This window comes from Equus quagga, chromosome 8, assembly GCF_021613505.1.
Source record: "Equus quagga isolate Etosha38 chromosome 8, UCLA_HA_Equagga_1.0, whole genome shotgun sequence".
Lineage (NCBI taxonomy): Eukaryota > Metazoa > Chordata > Mammalia > Perissodactyla > Equidae > Equus > Equus quagga.
The window spans coordinates 346188-371087 of record NC_060274.1 but is presented as its reverse complement, the minus strand read 5'-3'; the positions used below and the strand labels follow the sequence as shown (position 1 = coordinate 371087).

Sequence of the window (24900 nt, the reverse complement as noted above, 5' to 3'; positions counted from 1 at the left end):
TGAAACCTTAGTTATAGAGGGGATAAAACATCCGTCACTTTTTTCCTGATTTATTCCACTTTTATAAACTATTTTAAATACGAAGTGACATTTAAAATAGCTGCTGTTTAATTTGAGATAAACCAGATATAGATAGATAAACCAGAAGAGGACAGAATCAGCTGAGCTTGCCTCTCCAGCACGATCGTGTGGACACTGCTAGGTGTCAGGTCACCTTGTGTGTGGTCAAGAAGGCTACAAGTTCCAGCAACGTGAGTGACTGGAAAGTAAGGGTTCTCACCAAATGCAGGACTCCCCTCTGTAGCATGTTGGGGCGGTGTCTCCATCCAAGAGCAGTAAGAATGCTTGACGCCGAGGTTGATTTGACGACAAAAAGAATTGTTTTTTGTTGGTATGAACTTCTTAATTTGTAAAAATTATCAGCCCATCCACCCTATGAGATAATAAGCCATTTTATTCTTAAGTAGTCATTTAAAATATTTTTAATAATTCTCATAATTAGAACTGAGTATAATTTTAAAACATGCAGTGAAAGCGTCAGTGTCTAAAATGGTACTCTGTTAGCGTCTCTTCCTCTGCTTTTGCTTTTTATTAAAGAAAGTTTTCAGAGGAGAGTACACCCGAAGCGAATGATCCCACAGCGTTTTCAAGTGGACCACAGCTTTGATGTGGGGATGGGACCCTTCTGTGCTGCAGCTCAGAGGTGGTCTGTACAACCAGAGCAGGCCTGGGTAGATGTCTGGTGTTTGAGTGGTGGGTGAGCAAATGAAGACGCAGCCTCACTGGTGAGGCCCGCCCTCCCTCCCTCCTGTTCAGTGGAGCTCAGAAGTTGGGCTGGTCAGCGCAGCCGTGGTGGTTCTGCCAGCGTCTGTTGTGACTCAGGTCTAGCATGCAGCCCTGAGACCACAGTGTCTGTCTCCCACACACGTGCAGCTCCGTTTTCACATTCTGTGTGTGTCTGGTTTCCGCAGCTTGATTACGTCGACCCCAGAGCTGTGCAGCTTGGCTCCCTCCTGGTCCGCGGCCTCACCACTCTGGTGCTGGTCAACAGTGCATGCGGCTTCCCCTGGAGGATGAGTGATTTCATGCCCTGGAACGTATTTGACGGGAAGCTTTTTCATCAGAAGTACCTGTTATCTGAAAAAGGATATGCTGTGGAGGTTCTCCTAGAACAAAATGTGAGTTCATGTGTTTTTTCACATTCAACAACAATTTAAATGTTTGAAATCAGAGGCTCAAAGGCGGCCTGAAAACTCAGAGACCTTGGTTGGACGTCAGAAAGGTCAGCAGTGCTGTCTATCCTAATGGTCACTTTACTTTGGAAAACAAATGTGCTCACCAGGAACATCCAATCTGAGGAGGCGCATGTTCCCTGGCTTTGGAAGTTTACACAGAAAACATTATGACTGCTGGTGTGTTGTTCAAACGACTGCTTTCCTGAAGGCTTGTGTTGTTCAGGAGAGCCGGGAACGCGTGACTGGAGCCATAAGACTTCAGGGTCGAGGCATTTCATAGCTTCTGCCATGATACTTCTGTGGGTTCGAGACCCCAGAATGTCTGCTGAAGGAGGGAAGCAGTGTCCCACCCGGTCAAACACGTTTTAATTTTCAAGTGTTTTCGCTCCTTTTCCCCTTTTTGAATTAAGGATGAATCTTTCCTGCAGAGTTGCTTCTGCAGACGTCAGACTAATCCAATAGGAATAGTGATGATTTATTACTTGAAAATATTCCCTGAAGGTTGACAGTTCAGTTGGGGATGTTGGCTGCTGTTCCGGCTTTATAAGTACGATTGCTACACGATTCCTGGAAGATTTCCAAGTCAGGCCTTGGCCAAGCTCATTTGGAGTGTGTTTTAATACCCACAGGCACGCGCAAGACCAAGGGCCTACTGTCTGTTTCGATAAAGTGCTCTAAGCTTTCATGTCAGATAAAAAACGTTTGGTCGTGTGTTGCCATTGCTTTCACACACACACACAAACACAAAATCCAGGGTGTCACAGGAATTTAAGTGTTCGGAATTTAGAAGTAACCAGTTATGTACAGATAGCAGAAGCAGAGTAACGAGGAAGATGTTCCTTGCTCTGGCCTGTTTCTGTAGACTTGAGGAAAGGTGAACGTGGAGCTGACTCACGGTGCGGCCTGTGAATCCGTGGTCGTGGGTCTGTCTTTATCTAATGTCGTGACCAAGTACAGAGTGGTTGTCGGGTCACCCTTCTAGTTTAAAACAAGGCACAGAGGATAGAATGTAATTACAGGCAGAGATTTTTTTAGTGAGATTGTGTGGTGGTGACCTTGATGTCACAGCAGAACTTGAAGACGCTTTTAGATTTGACTGTCTAACCTACAGAAGACAAGAGAAGTTGTAGGTGCTAATGTTACCTTTCCCGGGGATTCAGGAAAATGTCAATTTTCTCAGAGCCTCCTGTTAGGTTCCAGTGTTGAAGGAGAACCGCCCCATGTCTTTGGAGACCATTCTCACTGTGCGGTTGTGTCTCCTGAGTGCCTGCCCGTGTCTGACGCTGCTCCGCCCCCTCTGGTCTGTTTGCAGAGGTCTCAGCTCACCAGATTCCACAACCTGAAGTCTGTGGTATGCAAGGCCTGCATGAAGGAGAACAGACGCATTGTCAGCAGGCAGCACGGGCGTTCACATCACTCAGGTGGGCCTCACTTACTCAGTTTCCACCAAGATAGTCCCTAACTGTTTCGTGCGGCTTATCGGTAAAGAATGCCAAGAAGAGCCCGTTGAAATTGGAAAAAAAAAACAAAATTAAAATGATAGCATGCCACCCAGCAGTTTAAATTCTGATCCCATTAGGAAAAAATTTTTCAGAGGGTTCATTTGTCAAGTGCATAATTAAGAACTCTTCTCTGGGTACATAACCTCCTTTCCAGGATTTCCTGAGGTACAGATGCAGCTTGGGTAATGTATGTTTATTTGACAAAAGTTTGGGTTTATTATTTTTTCATAATAAAAGTATATTAGAAAAATTTAGAATATAAAGGAAATAATTAAAAAGGAAATATAAATAACCTTTAATTCTGTCACCTAAAGGTAACGCATGCTGATGGATAAGGTGTCTTTGCAGTTTTTCTGTGCTTTTATCTGGCTGTGACTGTGCTCTGCAATTCTGTGTCCTGTTTCTCCACTTAGCACTTAGCTGATAGCATAGTCAGGAGGGTGAGGATCCTTCTTGAGCTGAGCTACAGACCCCCACAGCCTGTGCCCTGCTTACTTCCTGGTCCCCTGGAGCTCTAATGCGGCTTCCTTTGTCCTTGTTCTACATAATGCTTCTGTGTACCATGGTTCACAGAATTATAGAGCAAAATGTAATCAGGTCTTAGATGAATGTTGCCAACTTGTTTCCTAGAAACCTTTTATCAATTCATCCCTTCACCAGCCGTGATAAGAGTTTCTGTCTCATGGCACCTTTGATAGCATTGAAGAATTTGTTTTCTCACTAATTGGATAGATGGAAAACTATATCTTGTTGACTGGATGCTTCCTTGTTTATCAGTGAAGTTGGACATCTTATTTATTAGCTTATTTTGTTACTGAGCTTATTTTAACTATTATTTCACGTCCTCATTGGGTTAGGCTCTATACCTGTAACAGTAGCAGTCCTATTTTTTTCTTGATGGAGTAAGAGAACTCACCCCAGCTTCCTACCCACCAGACTATCTTAAGGAGGCCTGCTTGGTGTCAGCCTTGCAGATTTCACTCCCAGAGGCTTTATGTCTTGAGGTCAGTAGTTTGCCTTGGGATATGTCCAGCTCCTACGAGGAGCCGTTTGTGGATCCACTGACGGAGCACGTCTGGGGCAAGTAAAGGGACTTCCAGACATGAGGAAGGCTCTTTCTCCCATTTCCCAGGAGGAACAGACTCCCTCTTGCTCCATCCTTGTCTCTATCCTTTAAACTGTCTCCAGCCACATGTAGACAGGCAGAACTGGAGACACCAAAGCAAAAGTTTATTCCTTGCAAAATAAATGCACAGCATTCTCTCAACTGGTTGGCAGCATGTCACTCCAGAAGTCCACCCTGCAAGCACAGTGCTGCAGGATTCCCATCACCAGTGAGACTGGGGGGAGAGCAGTGATGGGGTGGCAGTACTGTGCGGATGGCGGAAAGCAGGCTCTTGTGAGCTAGCCATGGTCACTGGCATCTGAATGCCTAAACCCTTCTCTGCATTTTGGAGGGCAGGCACTCAGGCTTAAGAGGACTGCGTGTGTGCCCAGTTTGTCCCGAACCCCGAAGGGGGCCTATGGTTTCACACTTGCCATGCATTTTAGTTTAATGCTGCAGTGCAGGCACTTCCCATCCTTTCAGAAAACTGTATTTGACTGCTTTCTAATGAAGGTGCCTATAGATGGGCAGAATTTGGTGACCCTGTCATATTATTCCAAGTTAACAAGGAAAACTATTTCAAGAGATATGATGAGTCACTTTACATTATTTAGAAACAGTTCCTCTTTTTGTCCTCGTGGTCATCATTTTCTTCACAATTACAATTTTGGGGTTCTATGGTTCACTCCCTCGGTTTGCAGAAGGAAAACCTAGGCCCGTGTGACTTCCCCGATATTAAGCAGGTTCTTGGTGGCAGAACTCAGACTAGAGCCCCAAGGCCTCTTGACCCCCAGCACAGCATTCTGTAGTCTTGCTACCCATGTCTCCGAGGTCGGAAGGGCTGTAGGGACATGGCAGGTATCCAGACCTTGGCTTCTTCCAGCCACATGGGCTGCACAGTGCAGCTTTGGGAAGCTACCCACTCCCCTTGTGTTCCTGAGCTGACTGCTGTGAACCACAACTGCTCGGGACATCGAGTGATCTGAACTGCTCAGGGTGCCAGGCACAGGTGCTGTGGCCCTGAGAGACTGCTTCTTTACCTCCATCTCTGAGCTCTGAGTTCACCCACTCAGGCTCTTGATGCTGTAAATGAACCAGATAGCATCGTGCGCTCCTGGTTCCGGTCCAGCAGCAAGCTGAAAAATGACTGCAGATGCATTTACTGTCCCAGTACAATAGGAGCTTGGCCTGCGCCCCACACAAGACCCACAGAGGAAAGGGCCACCGTGATCCTGGCTAGGTCGTGGAAATGTTGATGCAGAAAGTGGCACCTGACCAAGGCCTTGAGAGCCTCATGGAGTTTGAGTTTGTAGTGGATAAAGGGATATTGCAGAGGAAGGAAGGTGCTGAGGCGACAGCAGAAAAGTCTGGTTTCTGAAAGACTGTCAGTAATGAGACTTGGGTAAATCCAGCAGGAATAGGAGAAAGGCTGGGAAGGTGAGTAGGGACTAGACTATGAGAGGGAGGCTGACAAGTCGTGACTATTTTGTCCACAGCAAATGGGGAGCTTTGATGGACTTTGAAGTGATGTGATCAAAAGGATGGTTTTAGGAAAGCACCTCTGCCACCAGCGTAGGAATGTGGTGATAGGGAGGCAGAGGCCTTACCCAGCCGCCCGAGGAGGATGGCTGCGGAGCCATGGTTGGTCCCGCGGACAGTGTGGGAGTAGCCGTAGCAGTCGCACGCCTGCACATGTCCAGTCAAGCAGGGCTGCGGCTCACACACCCAGCCTCGCTGTCTCCTCCTCCCTGAAACCCTCATCCCCTGCGCGCCACGGGCGGCCTCCCTGTCCACAGCTGGGCAAGAGTGCGCATGCCTGGGGCTTTGGGGGCCACAGGGTTGGGCCAGCAGTGGGATCCTCCCCGTGTCCTTCGAGCACTGCCTTGAGCCTGCTGCAGGGCGCCAGGCAGCCTTGGCCTCTCTCTCTGTGGAGTACCAGGAAATATCAGGATGTCCAAATTTAAATATGTGCTTAGATCTTCTCGTGTTAAATTCTAGTAGAGATACATGGTGGGAGGTGTCAGGGTTTAGGATTAGGAGAGGAAATTTTAAAGTAAGGAAATTTTGTGAATTAAGTTTGTGGAGAAGTGGGAGGAGAGAAGGACCTTCATCTGGCTCACGAAGTCCCAGGACTGTTGCTCACCCAGAGCCCTGAATGCTGGTGGTGGGCACATTGGTCAGAAGCCCTTCTGGTGGCCAGTGGTGTGGGGCCAGGCCTCTAGCTGTTGGGCAGAGCAGCGTCTGGCCCGCTGCCCCAGGGAGGCAGACCCGATCAGAGCTTCCTGCTGAGGGCCCTGCTTTGACGGGAACCTAATGGAAAGCTGCTGCTCTGGACCAGTATCGTTGAGTCCACACCTCCCATCACCCACGGGTTCTCCTGGGAAAATGTTTAAATGCAGACCTCCAGCTCCCACCACCCAGCCTGCCTCTGGCGCTGCAGCCCCTAAGTCTGCATTTTTCATGGGCTTTCCCTGTGATTTAAGGACACCGGAAGTTTGAAAACTCCCAACCCAGTGCCCCCTTGCTTAAACATAATGTGTCATTTGTGGTTAGGCATCTGGTAGTTTGCTAACGTGCTGATCATGTGTCCCCACAGGGAGGTGGGGAAGAGAGGGATCAGGCTCCCACAGGACAAGCTCCGGGCACAGCCGGTCTGGCCAAGGACAGCACTGGAGAGACCAGGGACCAGGTAAGAGGCCGGCAGCAGCGGGCGGGGCTCCTGCAGCAGCACCGAATGCCTGCTGTTCCTCTCACACTGTGCTTGAGCTGAGGATGCCTTCTGTCTGTTTTGTAATAGACTGTATATTCACAAGTAAATAAACAGGAAAATATACTCATATAGCTAATTTCATTACTTAGTGAACTAGAGGCGATTTCCACGCTTGATGCGTCTGTCTCTGCTCCTTGCCACTTTAGTTTCTATCAGTTCATTCATCTGTTCAAGACCCAGTTTTTATAATTTACTCAGAGGAAGGCTCTTGTAAAGGTTACATGCACACACATCCTTCCAATAAAAACATGACATACTGGGGCCGGCCCGGTGGCGCAGCAGTTAAGTTCGCGTGCTCTGCCTCTGCAGCCTGGGTTCACTGGTTCGGATCCTGGGTGCGGACATAGCCACCACTTATCAAGCCATGCTGTGGCAGGCATCCACATATAAAAATAGAGGAAGATGGGCATAGTTATTAGCTCAAGGCTAATCTTTCTCAAAAAAAAAACCAAAAAGCATGGCACGAAAAGTAGTCTTCTACTGAGAGTAGCATTTTGATATTTTCCTTGTCTTATATGCATAAGAGCCTTACAGTGTGATATAGGAAATAAGATGAACCCTTTATTTCTTATCTATGTAATACAGGTATCTGGTTTTAATGCACAGAGCAGAATGTAGTATAGCTTTAGATACATAGAAAATCTCACATCTTAGTATTTAAACTCAAGTTCTTTACAGTTTTGAGAGCCAAGCTGTGTAAACTTTTAAATTACCTAAGATTGGGCCTTGCCCGGTCGTATAGTGGTTAAGTTTGTATGCTCTGTTTCAGCGGCCCAGGGTCACAGGTTCAGATCCTGGGTGTTTCTTAGCACCACTCATCAAGCTATGCTGTGGCGGCATCCCATATAAAATAGAGGAAGATTGCCATGGATGTTAGCTCAGGGACAATCTTCCTCAAGCAAAAGAGGAAGCTGGCAACCGTTGTTAGATCAGGGCCAGTCTTCGTCACACACACACAAAAAATTACCTAAGATTTATAATTTTATCCCTTCAAATGCCAACACACCTTTAACTTAATTTATTATTTTTTTTAACTTTTGCAACCTCTAAAAATGTATGGAGATTTCACAAATTGCTCAAATTATTGCCTGAAGCACAGTAAATCTTGGTCATTAACCAGATTAGTGTTTCTGGGTTTCCCTCTCTGCAAACAGCCATTGCAGGCCATCACTGGTGATGTTGCTGGGTGGGAGTCTGAGCTGAGGCTGTGGGCCCTCCGGCTCGGCCCCGTGGGCCACCTGGTGGAGGACCGCATTCTTTCCTCTTGTTCTTGGTAGAATCTGCACATTCAGCAGATGTTGGGAGTTCGCTGTATAGTTCAGTGTAGACCGCAGTTTATGATGCGTATTTTTGAAATGCCCATCCTTGGGGGAGAGAGAAAAGCTCCGTAAATTTGGATTTACAATTGCGTTAGATGTTCCTTTGAGCCGGCTTAACCTGCAGAGACTCTGCCAAAGCGTGCCACCCACTGACATCTGAAGTCTGCAGATGGTCTGTGGAACATATTTAGTAACATTCCACCCTCTTGGGATCTCTAGTCCAGTATAAGCATAAGGATTACTTCCACTTCATTGCCAGCTAAACCATCTGAATATTTATGCTAGTACCGTGTGACTGAGAGGAGGGCAAATGCCTTCTTTCCATTATTTCAAGTATATTTGAGATGGCTTTTAATTTAGAAGGTATGGTCGTTTATTGGACTACACTAAACCACAAACAGAGAGCCCAGAAAATGATAGGATGGTTTGTGTACTTTCCTAGAGCCAGATGACATCCAGTGCTGTAGAAGCGCTGCCACTGCCACGCGTGAGTGTCTGCGACACACTTGGTTTTCCCCTTTCTTGATCAGGTGCCACATTCACTGAAGGCCCAACAGTCCCTGTGTGGCCCTGAGGATACATTTGTAGCAAGCACCATGCTTGCCCTGGGGGCTCAGCGGTGTGCTGGGGTCCCGCAGCCATGGACACAAGTGCCTGCTCGGCTCTCATCCGTCAGACCTGTCCATCTCTAGGGGGACAGTGAGGTTGCTCGGGGGCGCTTGGGAAGAGGACAGAATTTCTAACTCAGGATGACAGGCCTTCCTCAAGTGAGCCAGAGTGAAGGTACTTCTGAGGGAAAGAAGAACCTGGACAAACGCACAGAGGCCTGAGAAGGTGGAGCCTACACTTTCTCTCCCACACACACTCTCTCCCTCCCCCTCTGCAGGTTTTTTTGATGAGCTGTAAATTTTTATTTTTATGGTCTGGAACAGTTCCTATGGCATAGTATCATTTTTTTAACTTCTTTATTATTTTGTTGAAGTCATATTGGCTTGTAACATTGTATAAATTTCAGGTGTACATTATTATATTTCAGTTTCTGTACAGACCGTATCATGTTCACGACCAGTAGTCTAGTTTCCATCCATCACCACACACATGTGCCCCTTAACCCCTTTCACCCTCCCCCTGCCCCCTTCCCCTCTGGTAACCCCTAATCTGTTCTCCTTATCTATGTGTTTATCTTCCACATATGAATAAATCATACGCTATTTGTCTTTTTCTGTCTGACTTATTTTGCTTAGCGTAATACCCTTAAGGTCCATCCATGTTGTCACAAATGGCATAATTTTGTCTTTTTTTGTGGCTGAGTAGTATTGCTTCTTCTGTATTCATTCATCCATTAATGGGCACTTAGATTTCTTCCATGTCTTGGCTATTGTGAATAACGCTGCAGTGAACATAGGGATGCATAAGTCTCTTTGAATTGTTGATTTCATGTTCTTTGGATAAATCCCCAGTAGTGGGATATCTGGGTTGTATGATATTTCTTTTTTTTTTTTTTTAAGCTGTGGGTTGTTTTTTCTTTTTTTCTTTCTTTCTTTCTTTCTTTTTTTTTTTTGCTGGGGAAGATTTGCCCTAAACTAACATCTGTTGCCAGTTTTCCTCTCTCCTTTTATTTCCTCCTCCCCAAAGTCCCAGTGCATAATTGTATAGTTGTAAGTCCTTCTAAAAGGACAACGTGAACCACTGTCACAGCATGGCTGCTGACAGGCGAGTGGTGTGGGTCCATGCCCAGGAACCAAACCCGGGCTGCCGAAGTCGAGTACATCAAACTTTAAGCACTAGGCTATCAGGGCTGCTTAAGTATTTCTATTTTTAATTTTTTGAGAAATCTCCATGCTGTTTTCCATAGTAGCTGCACCACGTTGCATTCCCACCAGTGGTATATGGGCATTCCTTTTTCTCCACATCCTCTCCAACACTTGTTATTTTTCGTCTTGTTCATTATAGCCATTCTGATGGGCCTGAGGTGATATCTCATTGTAGTTCTGGTTTGCATTTCCCTGATGGGCCTGAGGTGATATCTTATTGTAGTTCTGGTTTGCATTTCCCTGATGACTAGTCATGTTGCACATCTTTTTTTTTCTTAAAGACTGGTGCCTGAGCTAACATCTGTTTCCGATCTTCTTTTTTTTCTTCTTCTTCTTTTCCCCAAAACCCCCCAGTGCATAGTTATATGTTCTAGTGGTGAGTGCCTCTGGTTGTGCTGTGTGGGACGCTGCCTCAGCATGGCCTGATGAGCAGTGCCATGTCCACACCCAGGATCCAAACCGGTGAAACCTGGGGCCACCGAAGCAGAGCTCGTGCACTTAACCACTCAGCCACAGGGCTGGCCCCCATGTCCCCATGTTGAACATCTGTTCATGTGCCTGTTGGTCATCTGTATATCTTCTTTGGAAAAGTGTCTGTTCATATCCTCTGCCCATTTTTCGTCAGGTTGTACATTTTTTTGTGGTTGAGTTGTATGAGTTCTTGGAAATTAACCTCTTGTCAGATATATGATTTGCAAATATTTTCTCCCAGTTGGTGGGTTGCCTTTTCGTTTTGTTTATGGTTTTGTTTGCTGTGCAGAAGCTTTTTAGTCTGATGTAGTCCTATTTGTTTGTGTTTTCTTTTGTTTCCCTTCCCTGAGTAGACATGTTATTCAAAATGCCCCCTCTCCTGGAGCCCCCTCCTCCCGCACCCCTGCCCCTTCTCTGATGTTTTAAACGAGGGTCTGAGAAGATCCCTCTGACAAGGGCCTATTTAAGAAAGGCCTGATGAGAGGGAGGGAGCGGCCATCTAACACCCCAGGGGAAGGTCCTGCAGGAGGAATGGCAGGAATGCAGAGGCGGCTGAGACCTGTGTGGCAGAAGCAGCCTGTGAGAGGGAAGGAGGCACAGGCAGCAGGAGGAGCAGACCTGCAGGGGCCTCTGAGCTCTCGGGAGAACTCTGGAGTGTGCTCACAGGAGCTGCTGCACGGTGGCTTGACCAGGACAGTATCAGCAGTGGGGACAAGGAGTCACATTCTGCGTAGATATCCCCTTAGTCACAGACTGCCACCAAAGTGCTCAAAGCCTGCGGACCTTCAGTATAAAGCTGTGATGAAACAAATTTTGTCATACTAACACAGTTTGGATTTAGGTGCCAACACTGTGTTTGAAGTACAAGTGTGTGGTGGGCTTGGAGCTAAGCGGGGGTCCTAGCCCCGTCCGTCTGCATATCTCATCCTATGTGTGTTTCAGCAGCAGGACCCTGGATACCTGGCCACTGTCAAAGTGTACATGTCAGGCACCTGAGGCCCTTGCCCCCAGGTGAGGATTGGGCTGCACCCACCCTGCCTCGGAAAGTGGGCTGAGAGTGAGGGGAGGCCTGTGGTGCTTTTCACGCAGCCTGACATGATGGCTGTGCCTTAGTCCTTCCCTTCCAGAATCTTCTCTGTGCTCCCCCAAGCAGATGAGAAAGGCTGCCCCTAGCAAGCACCTCTCCCAGCCAGTTTCCTGCTGGCAGTGTCCTGCACCTGGCCTGGTGTGGTGGGGAACGGGGACCTCCATTCACCCCTTTTGGTTCAAGCTTGTCCCCTTTCCTCCCTGCTGTGTCTCAGGAGGTTGGGAAAGAGGAGATAAAGTCAGAGTGGTGATGGCTACAGGTAAGCCTGGGTAGGAGGGTGGGAGAGAGGCCACGAATTCCCCAGGTAGGCTGGGGCATGTGGTTCTCACACGTGCCTGTGTGGAGCAGATGGCCCACACGCATGCATTTACGCTTCCAGGCCATCCGCTGATGGGCTGTGTCCCCTGAGCTCCCTTACCTTTGCTGCTTGGCCTTGTTCGGACATCCGGCCTTGGGAGCCCTCAGTGTCCTGGCTCTGAGTCTATGGTTCTTGGATTCTGCTTTTCCATGGCAGAATAGTAACACTTAAGAGTAAGAGAGGAAGAGCATGCCACTTACAGACATAGCATCAACATCATGCTTGATCTCGCCCAAGCCAGATGGAGCACGACCGGTTTGGTCCTTGAATTTGAAGCCTCTTAGAATAGTAAGCGTTCTAGGCTTTCTTTACTTATTTCATTTTTTTCCAGTGGTAGCCCACTACAGTGGGTTCTGGCAGGCAGATGTGGTCTCAAATCCTGGATCCAGCACTTCAAGGACCTCCCTTTAGCAAATGGTGGAACCTCCAGGCGTGTCTCCTGATGTCTGACATGGGTGCACAGCTATCCTGCAGGACAGTTGTGAGGACTGGAGAGGAAGTATTCATGTCCTTAGTGTTGAGTGGAGCTTCTCATTGTCGTTTCCTAAATCTTGTTCCAGAGCATTTTCAGTGTTACTTTCCTGGCATTTATTCTCATGTCTCTCTTAATATTTAAAAGCTGAACTGTTTTATTAGTTTTTTCTGTTTAAAAGCAAACAATGTCAATTATCCCTCAGTAAAGCTGTTTTTTAAAAATAAAATTAGAAAAGCAAGCAAACAAACCACAGCCTGATGTGTAGGTTGGCCTGAGTAATTTCAGTCCTCAGTTACCCACCCCACAAGGAGCCATCAGCTTCAACACCAGGTCCTCCCCCACAGCGTCGCCACCACTCTGGTGAAAGCTTTCTCTGCGTGCAGGCCAGTGCCCAGGAAGAAATGTCATGAATGTTTTCTTATTCTTTACTTTCATGTAAGGGCAAAGATTACAGGAACACGTTTTAGTTGGAGCAGAACCTATTTCCCTTGGATCTATAGTAAACAAAGAATTAAGTTTCTTCCTATTCTGTTGGAAAGAAGTATTTGTGTCTGGAAATTTCTCCTTCTCATAACTTTTCTTAGGGCAAAAGAGTAGATATTCATCCCCAGCCCTAGTTCCCTCCAGGGAGGAGAAGTCTTACTCTCGAGATCCTGCGTGACACTACAACAGACCCCTCGGGTTGCAAACAGGGGCCTGTCGCAGCCGAGTCACTGTGGGCCTTGCAGCAGCAAGGGTGCCACCTGTCTTCACGTTTTCACGTGTCCTGTGTGTGTGTGACTAGTCCTCACGGCAGGTGGAAGTCAGGCTGAGAGATCTGCAGGTGGGATGCTCTTGATGATTGGTATAGGTGAAGAGAAAGCAGTGGATGGATACAGGTTTGGGGCTAAGCAGGTCAGATGCAGCAAGATGAGAACTGGACATTGAAGGACTGGTGAGAGCCTGGTGGCAGTGGTGTCCCACTGGGACTGGAATGAGTGCAGGCAAGCACCTGGTGACTCTGGAGAGCAAGAGGCTCTGAGGACAAGGCTGGCCAAGAGGGCGAGGGGGCTGGAGGGTTGGGGCCCCTTGTTTGGTCTGCAGGGTATGGGCCTAGGAAGTGGCTGGATCTGGGGCAGAGGGAGGGATGGAGGTACCCCCACAGGAACCCGAGGCCGGGCTTTGCCAGTGACTTGGGCTGATAAGATGGGTCTGAGCTGCTGTGGGAACAAGAAGCACTTTCTAGCTGACTTGTGTCTTTCTGACTCCTTTCTGCTTCTAACAATAGTAGACACTAGTTGTCGGAAAAAATCACACTATGTAGTAAAGAATCAACATCGTCTGTAGTGCAACAAGCTCAGTGCATGTTTGGTGAACATCCTTCTGATTTCCTGAGTCCTGCCGTCCAGCTCAGCCCAAGCACAGCACCAAGCAGCATAGAGGACCCTGAGTGTGCTCGTCGCCCTACCTGGGTGCCCCCTTGTCCCTGCACTGTGGGGTGACCCCTTTCCTCCCCGTGCTGTGGGGTGATCCCTCTCCTCTCTGCACTGTGGGGTGACCCCTCTCTATACTGTGGGGTGACCCCTCTCTTCTCTGTACTGTGGGGTGACCCCCCCTCCCGTACTACAAATGACCTCTCTCTTTCCAGGACTTGGTTCTCCTTGAGCTCTGGGCCTGTGTGTCCCCATCGTACACCCCGCTGTTCAATTCCCTGTTTATTCTCAGGCAGGATCCCTCTACCAAACATCGTGTGCATGTCATAGGAACTAAATCCTCGTGGACTCAGCAAATCAGTGACTCAGTGAGTGAAGACTAGATTGACAGACTGCTAACACGTCTGTTAGGTGTTGAGTGATCTGAGCTGACCGCGGGCCACGGTAGGCTTGATGGAACCTGGCTGCCCACAGGCAGGATGTTACGGCAAGCTCCCCGCAACATGCCAGCATTCTCTCTGAATTCAGTGTGTCCATCTGTAACTATGTTAGTGCACATCTCAGAGGAAGATTAGCCCTGAGTTAACTGCTGCCAATCCTCCTCTTTTTGCTGAGGAAGACTGGCCCTGAGCTAACATCGATGCCCATCTTCCTCTACTTTTACGTGGGACACCTACCACAGCATAGCTTTTGCCAAGCGTTGCCATGTCCGCACCCGGGATCTGAACCGGCGAAACCCAGGCCGCCGAGATGTGCGCTTAACTGTTGTGCCACTGGGCTGGCCCCCTCATTTCTGACATATGTTGTTTTAGGACTCCATTCACACGTATAGATAAAACTCCAGATAACCAAAATTAATCTATAGTTCTTGCGACCCAGAGAGAGGCAGTGACAGCTGGCTGTTGCAGAGACACCTGGGGACAGCCAGTGCCGCAGAAGGACAGGCACTTGGGGCCTGTGGCGTCCCTTGTAAGCAGCACTGACTGTGCAGGTGCAGGATAGCTGATCCCATCCCTCCCGTGAATGTACAGCAAGGAGAGCGGTCAGACATCTGTTGTTCTGCCTCCTTTCCATTCTTACTGAGGGAAACAGGTCTCTCCTGTGGCTCCGGGATGCGCACAGTCCAAGAACGACTCTCAGGTCAGCCTGATGTGAACTCCACACAGAAACTCTCTCCCTCCGGACGTAGGGCCTCCCCTTCTCATTACCCGCACGACCACCTTGAATTTCAGGAAATGTTTGGAACCCTAAGGAATGTTTGTCAGACTGGGTTGGGTGCCAGGCCTAGAGAAGCATGTTTTACCTCTTATGTTCGGGTCACGTAGAAGCAAGAAAACCACAGTAGCCTCAATAGCTAGAGCGTGGAAACTGCTGGAAAGCTACGCCCTCGTTTGTAAGTGGGTCTCTGAAGGAAATCCCTGCTCTGTGGAGTAGGACCATACAGTGACACAAAGGTCACAGGATGGTAATGCTTGTGTTTGGGGCTGAAACGTTACCTCTGGGATACCTCAGGTTAAGGCAAAATTGAGGTGTCTGTGCCGAGTCGTGTCAGATTTCAGAATTTAGGATCAGGGGTGGAAGAGATTAGAAGGCCCAGAAGATAACAGATGAGTGAGGACAGTATGTGTCACTGCATTTTGCCCTACGTGGAGAAATGTTCACAAGGATGCTCTTGGCAGTGCAAATATGTTTTCTAATTTCAGATGTTTCTGTATAAAATAGATGTTTGTATACAAACACACACACACATAAAATCTTTTATTAGGACTAAGACATATTTTTTAGGTCAGCTGTCCACTTTTTCTGTTCTAATTACCATGACTGAATTGTGTCCTCTTCCCTTGGCCAGCATGGTTTTTGCTGGATTGCATCTACCTTCAAACTCCTATTTTAGCATGTTTTGAAGACATTAAAGTAGTCTAAGTAGAAAGTTGTCACTATTTCCAGGACAGAGTTAACAGGCAAAATTCTTTGTGTTAGTGAAAAACTAAAAATGCCTCAGAATGAGAAGACTGAGTTACTGCCCAAGAGTTGGGAAGTCTCTCAGGGGCTGCCCTGGCTGAGAGGTGAGCCTCTGTCTGGGCCAGGCTGGGATCCATGGATGCCAGAATGGAGGGCCTCTCTCCCCATGCTGTGTGAACCAGGGCCCTGCCCCAATGAGGTGTGAACCTCGCCTCCTGAGGTGGTGAGCATCAAAGCTTCCAGAACTTTTAAAATGATGGATGGCCACTGAGGTGAGAACATTTTAACCTCTTCCTTGCTGTTGGTGAGAAATGATGTGTTAAATTCCACAGTCAGCAGCTACAAACTTGCCTGTGATTTCTTCAGATTTTCGCTTCCCTGGGGTAATTCTGCAGGAGGCCCTGCTGTGCTAAAACTGCCTCTGGTCATCTGTGATAACAAGGGTGGGGCCTGGAAACCTCATTCTGGCCGTTGCTGTGACCCCCAGCCTCTGCCAGGGCCCCTGAGCCTCACACTTCTGGGAGAGGTGTGAGAGACGGACTGCCCACAGCATCATCAGTCAAGCAGAAGCAAGGACAATTTTGTCGGAAAAGTGTTATTCTTTAGATGTGAGGAACGACGACCTTTTTTACTTGCAGGATTGCTCCCTGTCTGGCGGACAGCAGAAAGTGCCAGCTGCACCGTGGCTGGGAAAGGGACGCTCTGGGCTCAGCTGTGGAAAGAGCCTCACGTTGCTTTTTTTCCCTACTTGGCAAAATGTCCCCCGTGCGCCATCTGCATGTGAAGTTCCATTTCCAAACGTTGTTGGCAGCAGGGACTGTCTAGATAGAATGCAGATGGCTGGAACTGGAGTCAAGAGGAGCAGTTTTGACACTGCTTCCTTCCACTAAGTCCTACCTCTTAATTAATTGCTTCCTACTTTAATGGAATAATTATGGAACAAAATTTTAATGACAGGTGGCCACAACTGAAAGGAAAATAAAGCTCTGTCCTCCAAGTACAACTCGGCACACTGTTTTATACACAGACGTGTGGGCTTGGTTGGAATTTTAGAGAAATTTAATTCTCAGGTTTGGTTTCAATATCTGTTTGGTGCAGGAAGTAGACCACGTGAGCCTGACCAGTGGAGAAGATGCTCATCGTCTTCTGGGTAAGTCCACCACTCCATCTTCAGAATAACTCTGTTTTATCAAAGATTGAAGTAAAACATCTGTCTTTACGACATAAATCTTTCAGATCAAGGGCCAAACTTTAAAAGAATTCAGATGTTAAATCCTGCTGACATGGAGCTGTTAGCTTGGTTTCAAGATTAGTTTGCTTCCTACAGAAAAAGTGTGGAGAGAAAAAGATGCAAAGTCAGGACTTAAAACCCTTGGTAGCGCCCTCCTTCAGAGTGAAATATTTAGAACAGCACTGCCCAGTCCCTTGTGTAAGGAGATGGGCTGTGGGCTCTAGGCCTGGCTTTACATAAAAGGGAAAATCCTTTTCAGTGACTTCTCCCTCATATCATATAAAAACGCGTTTGTTGGCTTATTTTCAGAGGTGTGGTCCCAAACAATCATTCTTACCATCTTTCCAATCTTATCACCTCTGTATACGAAGTGTGGTTGATTTTTTCCTAATGATTCCGAATCTTACTAAATCCTGCTTTTTTTGACTTAACCCTAGATTGTGAGGAGTTTCCCAGATCATTGTGTCTTTGAAGGCATGATGTCTAGCAGCTGTGTATTCCAGGAATAGTTTTCTCATTATAAATTCTAACCAAAACTAAAGTTTCCAGCTATATCTTCTCTTGGTCTTCAGAAAAGTTTGTGCAGAAAGAGGTAACAACTTTTCCTTGCCTTCCTGGTGGGAGAGTTAACTCCGCATGCGGGGTCCTGCCTGGAGTCATGGCACAGTGTGTGACTTCTGGGTCCATTCGGTGAGCCATCCTTTTCATTTTATTTTGGCCAGGCTCCAGCTCCGAGGTTTTTACAGCAGTGCATGTGAAGACAGGCCTGGGTTCTCAACAGGCGACACCAGGCATCAGACAGGAGGATGTGTAGGGAGAAGGCAATAACTGAGGGTCAGGAAGCCTAATTTATGATGTTGCTTCCGAGTGGTACATTTGTTGCTCTTCATCTGTGAGCACTAAAGGGCTCTTTTTCTTCAGAAACATTTTAAATGAATTCAAGTTCAGAGTAATCCTTTTCATGAAAGTTTTCAGATAATTTAAGAATTGAAACTTTAAGCCCAAAATTGTACTGAGTTCAACCTTTGGGGTTATTGATATGGAAAGAAATCTAGATGAGGGGATAGAAGATAGACCCCTCATCAGCAGCTGTCTCCCCTGAGTCTGGAGAGCTATGTGACTCCCAGGTTTACTTCTGGCCACATTCAGTGACTCTGGAGATTCTGGCACTCCTGGAAATGCTCACTCATGTTCGCCAGAAGACGTGTCATTCCAGCTGTGGCTGTCTTTAAAAAGAAAATAAGCCCTAAACATGTCCACTGTCCAGTTTGTGTATTTGCACTTGATGGATGACCCTGACTAACAGCTCAAGTATGCGTGGCTCCAGGCTGTGTCTTGCCTTAGAATCCCATCTAGTATTTACCAAAGAAAGAATACAGTCTCTAGATATTTTAATACGTTTGCATTTCTTCTGTTTGAAATGTCCACAGCACTTCCTGCAGTTTCTTCTTAAGGATATTTTCATGTCTGATCGCTTTTTGTGCAAGTCTCGTAGGACTGACAACCTTATTTCCCAGCTTTGGAAACTGATTTTTTTTCATTTCACTTATGAATGTTTCCTGTCTAAATATTAACATTCTATTCCTTTCATTTCTGCTAATTTGAGACCACTGCCACTTCTGGAAGTTTTATGTCTTTGCTGCTTATTTGTGTAACTTTGAAATAAACTTCTCATCCCTTAGACTAAAAGAGTAGACCTCGGTAAAAATTGTTTTCCCCTTCTTAATATCTAATTTCTAACTTGTTAATAAAATATTTATTTTCCACTAGCAAGCTTAAGTAAACCATTCAGTTAATAGAATCTTTATTATGTTTGAAGAACCAGTACAGTGAATTTTTTGTACTCTTGATGCTATTATATGTTACCTCTGGTCTTCTGGGCCACCGAAGCAGAATATGCAAACTAACCACTGCACCACCAAGCCAGCCCCCACATTGATCTTTTTTGTTGTCTTTCTCGTCTCTATTTCATTTATTTCTTCTCTAATCTTTCTTATTTTCTTCCTTCTGCTATCTTTGGCCTTTGTGTGTTCTTTTTCTAGTTCCTTGAGGTGTAAAATTAGGTTGTTCATTTGAGATCTTTCTTTTTTCTTTACATAGGCATTTATTGCTATAAAGTTCCCACTTGACACTACTTTTGCTGCATCCCATGGGTTTTGTGTGTTGTGCTTCCATTTTTCTTTGTCTCAAGATACTTTTTGATTTCTTCCTTGACCCATTGGTTGTTTAAGAGCTCGTTGTTTAATTTCCACCGATTTTTGAATTTCCCAATTTTTCTCCTCTTACTGACTTCTGGTTTCATACCTTTGTGATCATAAAATATACTTGATATAAATTCAATCTTCCTAAATTTTTAAGACTTGTTTTGCAAGCTAACATATGATCTATCCTGGTGAATATTCTGTATACACTTGAGAAGGAGGTATGTTCAGCTGCTACTGGATGGAATGTTCTGTATATGTCTGTTATTTCCCTCTGGTCTAAAGTATAATTCAAGTTCAGTGTTTCTTTATTGATTTTTTGTCTGGATTATCTACCCATTGTTGTAAGTGGGGTATTGAAGTCCCCTACTATTATTATATTGCTATCTATTTCTCTCTTCAGTTATGTTAATATTTTTTTATGTATTTCCAAAGTTTAACATCCTTTCATGATAAAAACTCTCAACAAAGTAAGGATAGAAGGAATGTACCTCAACATAAAAAAAGGCCATGTTTGACAAGCCCGTAGCTAGCATCATACTCAACAGTGCCCACGCCCACGGCCTGCACATCTCCAGGGCGCTGTCTGCATAGTGACACGACACAGAGCTGATTCCTGTTTTTCAGAGCTGGAAAACTTTTCAAATTGTTTCTTTGGTGATTTTTCCTTGCATTTTGTGCTCTCTGTTATTCATCTCACAGGTTAGACTCTATATTCTTGTCCTGTCATTGTCTTGTATTTTCTCTCCTAATATCTTTTTGTCTTTTTGCTCTACTTTGTGGGAGATTTCCTCAATTTTATCTTCCATGTTTTCTTTAATTCTTTAATTTTGCTGTTTTTAAATTCTGAGAGCTCAGAATGTTTCTTTTTTATAGCATGCTCTTCATTTCATGATTGTAGCATGTTCTCTTGCGATGAGGAAATTAATTACACCAGTAGTTTTGTTTTATTTTGCTTTTTTTCCTTCTTTCCTAGACTGTTCTTCCAAGTTTCATTTTTCTGTGTGTTTGTTTGTTTGGGTCTTTGTTTTTATTTTAGATTTCTTTTCTCAGATGGCTGGTAATTCTTGAGTGCCCACTTGTGTTGAAGAGTCAGGCACTAAAGGTGATTGGAAGCCTGTACTGGACCAGTCCTCTCAGCCGTGGTCCTGGGGGACGTCCTGACACTGGAACCCTTTGCTCTGATACCTCGGGTTGGTCGTCTCCTTACAGCAGAGTCCTCGGTCCCTTCCTGGAGACACAGAGGGGATGATATTTAAGAAAATCTGAAGGAGCCCCAAGTGACCATCTAGTACTAGGGGTGAGGGGAGGCAGCGTAGAAGTGCCTTGGAGTGGCCCTCGGTTTCCGATGTGAATATGGGTGGGAAATATAAGGGAGAAGAGAAAAGCAAGAACAGGGTGTATCGTGATGAGGTGCCGTGCAGTGGTGGTTGGCTTCGGAGCCAGGAGGAAAACCAGTTTGCTCCGCCGCCCACCTCAGGCATGGCCTGGGGCAGCGCACCAAACTCTCTGCTCCTCTCCTTCTCAGTGAGGGTGAAACTGAATGAGAGAGTGTACATATATACATGCAGCATTTTGCACCGTGGAAACACACACACAGTGAGCTCTGTTGCATCTAAAGCAGTGGGAGCTTCTGTTGTCAGAGGAGTCAGGAACATACCCTGGAGAGTCATGGCCGGGACTGGTGTCACTCAGCAAACCTGTGGGGTGCCAGCACCTGCAGACCCCTGGAAAAGGGAGAGTCTAAGCAGAGCCACTCAGGGCATCAGGAGAAGGCTGGTAATTGAGAGTCCTAGTGATAGGGGGAGCATTTCAGAAGGAGAGGAGTCAGCAACTTCAGTGCCATTGAGGTAGGAATGATCCACAAAATGTGGACAGTGCCGAGCTCTGAGGGTCACCGTGCATCAGCATGTAATAAGCACTTGGTAGGTGGCATCAGGTCAGGTAACCATGGCTGAAAGTGTGACCTTTGGTTTTAGCAGTTAGGAGATGAGTAGTGATGGCACAATGCCCCATTCAGTCAGCGAGCGCCTGAAGGGCGGGGAGACCCTCCACTTGTAGAATTGGGCAGGATGTATCAACTAGAACTTTCTCCCGACACATCTTGCAGTCTTTTCTTGGATGTACAGTCAGCTGCTGCACACACACATACACACACACACATACCCCTCCTGTTTGCCTGCTTCCTTCAGAAAGGGGGCTCCAGTAACAGATGCCCCCTCACTTTGGCAGTCCACCCCTGACACCCTAATCCCTCCTGCTAAGGAACTTCTCCCCAGCAGGAAGAACAGGAGGCGCTGGTTCTCTGCTTTCCTGGACTGCTCAGCGGGGCGGTTGGCAGGGAGACTCACGGTCACTTGTGTTCTAGGTGGTCCAACTGATGCCTGCTGCTCGAGTAGGAAAGAAGCCTTCACAGCCAGAGGAAGAATTGTCTTCAGTAAAACCTGGACACTAAACATAAGGTCAATACATCCTGCTTATCTGCACTCGAGCCATAGAGTAAAACACGCTGTATTTCACACTTCACGGCCCTCAGTACAGATGTGTTGAATGATGCCAGCTGGACTTTGGTGGGTGTTTTAAACTGCTTTCCGCTGTGTACATGCAGCAGTTCTAGAAATGTCGACACTTTTAGAAACCAAGGAGATGAAGCAGAACTGAAGACACTCATGAAAAAGCAGCCTGCTGTTGCCTAGAAGCATCACATGGCTTCACCCTAAATACAAGGATCATCTTTAATTTGAATGTTTGTACGTATATGGCTGTTCTTGGGGAATATATTTTAGGAAAAGAATAAAGAAACAAAGAACTCAGTAACTTGTACAGAAATCCTCCTGTGGTCGGCAGGGTCTTCTCTGTCGCCTATTCTGTGAGGTAGCCACATGGACTCTTGAACATCTCTCTCCAGAGAGAGGCCAAGAGGTGGGTGCGTCATCATGGCTCCTCCTGATTTGTTGGACGAACTTGGAGAGAAACCTGCATGCCCGCGCAGCCCAACCGACAGGGAGTGTCTTCTAACAGCTGTCCTTGCAGTCTTCAAACTTGAGTTAAAAATACGGTTTCACAGCAAGGTATTTTCTAAGTGGTTCGCCCAGGCCTCTGACGTCAAGGATCCTTGTAAGAGTTTGCACATGACTGGTGTTTCTCATATTACAGCTCTTAGGTTTCAGTTCCTTGTTTAAATTCGTTAAAAATGCCGCTTTGTCAGGAGTTCAGGAGTTTTCCATTGGTAAGTGGAAATGACGGGTTTGTGGTTACTATTTTGCTCCTAGGAAGTTAGCCAGGCCTTCCTTATTTAAAGGAAACACATGCAAGAACCAGGCAGCAGTAGTGACGAAGTGCGGCCTGGCAGCTCCTCCAGGAGAGGGACGCGAGGCCCTCCACACGCTGGGCAGAGCCGTCGCACCAGGCCGCGCTGCAGCTGTCAGACGGCTGAGTGGGTTTGCCGGCACTCCCTTTGTGTTGTGACGGTGATCTGTGGTACTCATTTGTGGCTTATTACCAAATATAAACTATAGTCTGCTCTTACTAACGAGAACATGTGACTGACTTCTTGCTTCTGTTTTCCATCTGAACCTACCGTCAAAGTTCTGGAGCTAGAAAAACCTTGGGAATCTGACCAGGCTTCTCAGGTGACAGGCAAAGTCCTCAAGCTTACCTGTGGGCCTTGTGGCACAGGTCCTTGTCCTGGCTCTGCGCCTGCCACCTGCTCTGTGGCCCCGTGTCATCATCTTCAAGTCGATGGCGATTTGCTTCAGTCAGGGTTTCTCAGATGTAAGTCATGTGTACACCCTTGAAAGGAAAAAAATTGTTGGTTCCCATGGCGATTTGTTATTCTTATTTGTGTTATTTAACTCTGTGCAAACATGCCTTAGATTCCTTATGCTTAGAGCTTTCTGAATACAACTTTCAATCAAAGACATCATACAAATGTAATGAAAACAAAATTATAAAACATATAGCATATTATCACAATCCCCAACAACTCTTAGGGGGCTGGCCAGCAGCCTACAAGGCCGGCTGCCGTTGGCCATGCTCAGGAAGGTTTCATACGAGACAGTAGCCAGTTGGAACCTTCTTCTAGGGAGCTGCAGTGCCAGTGCCCACAGAAGGGACAGAGGGCGTGGCCACGGCACCACGAGTGCAGAGCAGAGGTGTTGAGGGCAGCCAGGTGTGAGGGTGGTATCAAGACAGGGAGGCTGGGGTGCACTCTGCCGGGGTGCTGGCCCTGGGCCCGTCTCTGGGAGGCAGTGGTGCGATCGGATCTGTCCTGTCCCTCTTGCCCCTCAGTACTCTGTGGGACTCCTGGGCCGTGCGCCCCTTCATTGAGCTAACAGAGCATCTGGTGTGGCCCTGGCCAGTGGTGACGCCTGGTGCTCCCCCACTGTGCTGCTAACCCACGCGTCCAGCATCTTCTGAGGACAGTAGATGCCAGGAGGGGCTTCTGCCTTATCTGTGCTGTCTGAAGTCTTGTAAAAAGAGTGACTTTGTGTGTTGTGTAGTTGAAAATAAAGAAAAGAAAGCAATGATCCCCAGTGGCAGTTCTTATATCTCGATGAAGTGCAAATTTTTAAAGTACTGATTACTTGGATTTAATAAATCAGGTTTTATTCTTCAGGTGTCAGCTCCCAAAGGATTGGATGTATTCGTTTTTTTTCCATCTTTTGAACTTTTTGTTTAGCATTTCAGACTCTTTCAGCCTCCTGCCACAACTTAAGAAGAAAAATAACTGAGTCGGCACCAGCATTTCCTGACTGTTACAAAAAAGAAAAAGAATTATACACAAGGAGAAAAGAGCGTATGCTGTGTGTGTGGTGGGTCCATCTTTCCTTATGCAGTGTGAAGATGTCAGCTGATGACACGCAGTGTATGGTTTGTGCTCCTTTATTTCCACATCACAGAAGGAGCCGGATCTTCAGTGCTGTTCTCACTGTGTGCCTGAGCCAAGATTCCTCACCTGTGTGAACTGTTGGCTTTGGGAAGAAGCTCATGGCCACACTGACCGTGATGTTGTCAGACCACTGAACTGCTGTCCCTCAGCAGAAAGAGGGACCCTCAACGCTGTGCCCTTGGGAAGCGCAACTCTGGGAGTGGGGGCACCCTGGCCTGCCCACCAGGTGCTGCATTCACCCTCTTGGCCGTGCAGCACCCCTTGGGGCCCTGGTGTTTATTGTCTCCTCTTGTTTGATTCCAAGTTGAACGCCACAGGGCATGACCCATCCCTGTCGCTTTAGCAAGAACTGACGTGTGCCTTTTCTTTCTGGCTACTTCTCCCACATGTTCTGGGGGCTCTTGGTAAAGCGTTAAGAAGAGCCCAAGGACAGAGGCTCGCTTTACAAAACCGACCATGAGATTTAGTCAAACAGTGATGAGCCCAGCCAAGAACTGGCAGACGTTTCAGTTCCTTTTCTTCCCTCGTGTTGAGCCAAGTGCACAGGAAGGTCCTAAGTTATTAGAGAAGTTTTTCATACAGATCCCTTTCACAGTCTCTGGTGATGTCTGAGGCCTGACGCTGGACCCTCACTGCTCCCGTGGCTGATTCCATTCACCTGCTGCTGCAGGTGGCCCAGGCAGCCTCGCAGCCAGGCGCACGTCCCACTGTAGGGCTGAGCATTGCAGCCCTCACCTCCTGCGGAAACAGCCCTTGGTTTGCAAGCTGTTTATGGTTCTGAAGGAGAAACTGAATGGTGAAAACCAGCCGCTGTACAACAATGACTTCTCTCATTGTTGCCAGCTCTACTAGATGTCAGATAAAAACGGGAAGTTAACTTTACCTTCTCTCTTTGGCAAGCCTTCTGAATGAAAAAGCGGAGAAGCAGCAGGCTTTCAAACACAGATTGGTCTTCACTTTTCTGTGGTTTCCTCAGAAAGCCTCTTCCACCTGGAGAAACTGAGTCAGAGAAACCCCTGAGTCAGAGACGTGGGTGATCCCTTGCGGGTGCCGATGGCCAAACTCGA

The 24900-nt window shown here is 46.9% G+C and overlaps 1 protein-coding gene across 3 annotated transcripts in view; it reads left to right on the top strand.

Annotated features, from left to right (window-relative positions):
- FAM120B (family with sequence similarity 120B) overlaps window positions 1-23559 on the top strand; it is a 95253-nt gene extending 71694 nt beyond the window's left edge. For 2 of the 3 annotated variants that reach the window (XM_046669165.1, XM_046669163.1), the window contains exons 7-11: window positions 972-1178; window positions 2548-2656; window positions 6439-6531; window positions 16609-16660; window positions 21311-23559. In XM_046669165.1, coding sequence (XP_046525121.1) covers window positions 972-1178; window positions 2548-2656; window positions 6439-6531; window positions 16609-16660; window positions 21311-21323 — 474 coding nt within the window. In that variant the 3' untranslated portion in view covers window positions 21324-23559. Of the gene's footprint in view, window positions 1-971; window positions 1179-2547; window positions 2657-6438; window positions 6532-16608; window positions 16661-17178; window positions 18735-21310 lie in introns of those variants that run through there. The other variant, XM_046669164.1, reaches the window with a different exon arrangement.
- The last annotated feature ends 1341 nt before the right edge of the window (window positions 23560-24900 follow it).